Source organism: Entelurus aequoreus, linkage group LG15 (assembly GCF_033978785.1).
Source record: "Entelurus aequoreus isolate RoL-2023_Sb linkage group LG15, RoL_Eaeq_v1.1, whole genome shotgun sequence".
NCBI classification, from domain to species: domain Eukaryota; kingdom Metazoa; phylum Chordata; class Actinopteri; order Syngnathiformes; family Syngnathidae; genus Entelurus; species Entelurus aequoreus.
Genome location: NC_084745.1, coordinates 49427458 through 49432457, shown reverse-complemented (window position 1 = coordinate 49432457; position 5000 = coordinate 49427458). Strand labels below are relative to the sequence as shown.

The window sequence follows — 5000 nt, the reverse complement described above, 5'->3', positions numbered from 1 at the left end:
TGGGTGTGTGTGTGTGTGTGTGTGTGTGTGTGTGTGTTGTTGTTGTATTTCTACCCTTCTTGAGACATCAACAAGGAAAAGTACCTTCCATATGGTCCCAATATGGAAAAACCATTGCATCTAATAGAGAGCCAAATACTAGAGTCCGTGAACATTGTTCCAAAGTCAGGATTTTTTTTTGTTGATTTAATGTGCATACAAAAGTAAAGATTGACAGGCGCAATAACAAGTGTAACAAGTGTGTGTAAGACATTGAAATGTGCACCCTTTGGACAAAATTAATTAAATACAATTAATAAATATGTATATAGAGACATACTGTAATAACTTGAAGGAAATAATGAAGATTAAAAACCAATTACAAAAAAAATATATAAAAACCCTTTCTCACAATGTGTCGACTTTTTTCTTATAAAATTGGGGAAAATTTCTCTTTCTGTTTCTGTGATATTGCAATATTTTCTCGTAAGATTATAACTTTTTTATGTAAAATTATTACTTTTTAATGCAAAATGGTGCCATTTGTGATATACAATTCTGACTTTTATCACAATATTGCCAATTGTTTTTGTTTTTTTAGTAAAATTATGACTTTTGTCATAATTTTGCCGAGTAAAATTCCGATTATTACTATGATATTGTCAAAAATTTTAAGTTTTCTTACAAAATTGTGACTTTTGTCGAGTAAAATTGCGACTCTTTTCATAAAATTGCCAAAATGTTAAGCTTTTCTTGTAAAACTGCGACTGTTATTGAGTAAAATTCCAACTTGTATCATAATATTGCACAAATTTTCAGTTTTTCTTGTCAAATTTTGACTTGTGTTGGGTAAAATTATGACTTTTATTATAATACTGCCAAAATCCTATTTTTTTCTTGTGAAATTGTGACCTTTTTCTTGTGAAATTCCAACTCATTTTTCACAACAAGCTTTTTTATATTTGCATAGTATGTATATATTATTAATGTTGTAAATACATGTCTAGAAAGGCTGGTCCTAAAGAGGTAGGCATTTTTATCAGGTCTCAAGAAGGTAACAAATACAATAATGTGTGTGTGTGTGTGTGTGTGTGTGTGTGTGTGTGTGTGTGTGTGTGTGTGTGTGTGTGTGTGTGTGTGTGTGTGTGTGTGTGTGTGTGTGTGTGTGTGTGTGTGTGTGTGTGTGTGTGTGTGTGTGTGTGTGTGTGTGTGTCTGTCAAAGCGAGAGTTGCCTCAGGGTGGAAAAACAAGACAGGGCAAAAGGTTGGAGGGCAGTGGAAGTAAAGAGGACATAGGAGTGTGAGAGCTAGTTTAGCCATATCAGTGCTGGGCATCACACAGCAGGAACACACCTAAGAAGGCCTGCAAGGCTAAATGTGACTATTAGCCTTTGTGTCCACACATGCAGCATGTTTTTCACTCATATCTTCAGTAAACAGATGCTCGTGAGATACTATTTTCATGGCTCCGGGTCGTGATTTTCCACAAAACCCAAAAGCAGTGATGTTGGCACATTGTTTAAATGGTAAATAAAAACAGAATACAATGATTTGCAAATCCCTTTCCACGTATATTCAATTGAATAGACTGCAAAGACAAGATATTTTATGTTTAAACTGGAAAACTTTGTTATTTTTTGCAAATATTAGCTCATTTGGAATTTGATGCCCGCAACATGTTTAAAAAAAGCTGGCACAAGTGGCAAAGAAGACTGATAAAGTTGAGGGATGCTCATCAAACACTTATTTGGAACATCCAACGGGTGAACAGGCTAATTGGGAACAGGTGGGTGCCATGATTGGGTATAAAAGCAGCTTCCATGAAATGCTCAGTCATTCTCAAACAAGGAACGGGCGAGGGTCACCACTTTGTCAACAAATGCGCGAGCAAATTGTTTAAGAACAACATTTCTCAACCAGTTATTGCAAGGAATTTAGAATTTCACAATATCCGCTCCGTAATATCATCAAAGGGTTCAGAGAATCTGGAGAAATCACTGCACGTAAGCGGCTAAGCCCGTGACCTTCCATCCCTCAGGTGGCACTGCATCAAAAAGCGACATCAGTGTGTAAAGGATATCACCACATGGGCTCAGGAACACTTCAGAAACCCACTGTCAGTAACTACAGTTGGTCGCTACATCTGTAAGTGCAAGTTGAAACTCTACTATGCAAAGCGAAAGCCATTTATCAACAACACCCAGAAACGCCGTCGGCTTCGCTGGGCCTGAGCTCATCTAAGATGGACTGCTGCAAAGTGGAAAAGTGTTCTGTGGTCTGACGAGTCCACATTTCAAATTGTTTTTGGAAACTGTGGACGTCGTGTCCTCCGGAACAAAGAGGAAAAGAACCATCCGGATTGTTCTAGGCGCAAAGTGTAAAAGCCAGCATGTGTGATGGTATGGGGGTGTATTAGTGCCCAAGACATGGGTAACTTACACATCTGTGAAGGCACCATTAATGCTGAAAGGTACATACAGGTTTTGGAGCAACATTTGTTGCCATCCAAGCAACGTTATCATGGACGCCCCTGCTTATTTCAGCAAGACAATGCCAAGCCACGTGTTACAACAGCGTGGCTTCATAGTAAAAGAGTGCGGGTACTAGACTGGCCTGCCTGTAGTCCAGACCTGTCTCCCATTGAAAATGTGTGGCGCATTATGAAGCCTAAAATAGCACAACGGAGACCCCGGACTGTTGAACAACTTAAGCTGTACATCAAGCAAGAATGGGAATGTGTGGTGATATCCTTTACACACCGATGTCGCTTTTTGATGCAGTACCGCCTGAGGGATCGAAGGTCGCGGGCTTAGCCGCTTACATGCAGTGATTTCTCCAGATTCTCTGAACCTTTTGATGATATTACGGACCGTAGATGGTGAAATCCCTAAAGGAAGCTGCTTTTATACCCAATCATGGCACCCACCTGTTCCCAATTAGCCTGCTCACCTGTGGGATGTTCCAAATAAGTGTTTGATGAGCATTTCTCAACTTCCTCAGTCTTTTTTGCCACTTGTGCCAGCTTTTTGGAAACATGTTCTGGGCATCAAATTCCAAATGAGCAAATATTTGCAAAAAAATAACAACGTTTTCCAGTTCGAACATTAAATATCTTGTCTTTGCAGTCTATTCAATTGAATATAAGTTGAAAAGGATAATTGCAAATCATTGTATTCTGTTTTTATTTACCATTTACACAACGTGACAACTTTGCAAGATTTGCAGCGCAAACACCAGATAAAAGCTCAAGTCAGTAATTACCTTGGAAGAGGAAAACAAATAGACATGTTGTTAACACAAATGGAGAGGAGTGACAGACAAGCTGATATGTTTTCTTGGCCAACAAGAAAAGTCAGACAAGCGTGCAAAGCGAGAAAGGTCAACAACACCCAATTTGATCAAGCTTATTGAATAACACAGCCGCACCTGCTGGCGTGATTGCCATCAAAATGCTCGATGTTATTTCACGAAGCGTATGCACGCATGTACGTATTTACATACCTTTCGGTTTTCCTTGTCCGACGTGGGGTTGTTGGTGATCTTGAAGAGGTGCAAGTCAATCACGTCTTTCATCTCGTAGTTGTCGCCTCGCCTCTTGCAAACAATCACCGCGGCATCGAACAGGAATATGTGCCTAGGGTTAATAAAAAATACATGACAAAAAGATGCACCATGAAGTGACTTCTAACGGGTTGGAAAACAAATATATATGAAGGTGAATATTATGATGTATTGTCCGGGGGATTTGTGGTATAACACGTGAATATTAGCCCTTGGTTGTGTTCTGCTGCTTTGCGGTGGGATAAAGCCACGCTAAATGATGTCAGTGCAATAATAGATGGCTGCAGGGGTTGCATTATATGGACAAGTGTTGGGCCACGACGGTAGAAATGAAAGAAAATATCGTGCGTCACCCTTTAGCAGCTATTTACCCTATTTTTCCGACAATAAAGCGCACTTAAAATCCTTTTATTTCCTCAAAACTCGACAGTGCGCCTTATAACCCGCTGCGCCTAATGTACGGAATAATTCTGGTGGTGCTTACCGACCTCGAAGCTATTTTATTGGGTGCATGGTGAAATGATAAGTGTGACCAGTAGATGGCAGTCACACATAAGAGATACGTGTAGACTGCAATATGACCGTACTTGCCAACCTTGAGACCTCCGATACCGGGAGGTGGTGGGGTGGGGGGTGGGGGGCGCGGTCGGGGTGGGGCGGGGGCGTGGTTGGGGGCGTGGTTAATAGGGGAGTATATTTACAGCTAGAATTCACCAACTCAAGTATTTCATATATATATATATATATATATATATATATATATATATATATATATATATATATATATATATATATATATATATATGTATGAAATACTTGACTTTCAGTGAATTCTAGCTATGTGTATATATATATATATATATATATATTTTTATATATATATATATATATATATATGTATATATATGTATATATGTTTATTTTATTATACATATAAATAAAATAAATACTTGAATTTCAGTGTTCCGGGGGCTATCCAGTAGATGGCAGTATTGTCCTGTTTAACTTCTCCTCCGTTCATGACTCGGCCACCGTGTTCAATGGAGAAGTCTGTACTACAAAATGTACAGGCAACATAATTACATACCCCTTCCCCTTCGAACTGTCCTGGATGGACTGAAATTCTTGTTTCCATTCGTTTTGGAACTTGCAAGCGTATTTCTTCATCTTGCTCGTTGACGGCGTCGCCATGCCTCGTTCTTCTGCTTCTTCTCCTTGTGGTGTGCGCAGTTGTGCACTCTACTCTCTAAAAGCCGTGAATGTTATGACGTCATTGGGCAGGCAAGCTGTTTATATTGTGGGAAAGCGGACGTGAGAACAGGCTGTCCCCACTCAGGTCCGCATTGAGCTGGAGGGGGCGTGGCCTGTAGCTCCGGCTGAATACCGGGAGTTTGTCTGGAGAAAATTTCTGCCGGGAGGTTATCGGGAGAGGCGCTGAATACCGGGAGTCTCCCGCTAAAA

The 5000-nt window shown here is 39.9% G+C and overlaps 1 protein-coding gene across 1 annotated transcript in view; it reads right to left on the bottom strand.

The window, feature by feature from the left end:
- LOC133630230 (guanine nucleotide exchange factor VAV3-like) overlaps positions 1-5000 on the bottom strand; it is a 277047-nt gene that overhangs the window by 125441 nt on the left and 146606 nt on the right. Inside the window, exon 14 of the mRNA XM_062021697.1 lies at positions 3480-3612. Within this exon, the coding sequence (XP_061877681.1) occupies positions 3480-3612 (133 nt within the window). The remainder of the gene's footprint in view (positions 1-3479; positions 3613-5000) is intronic.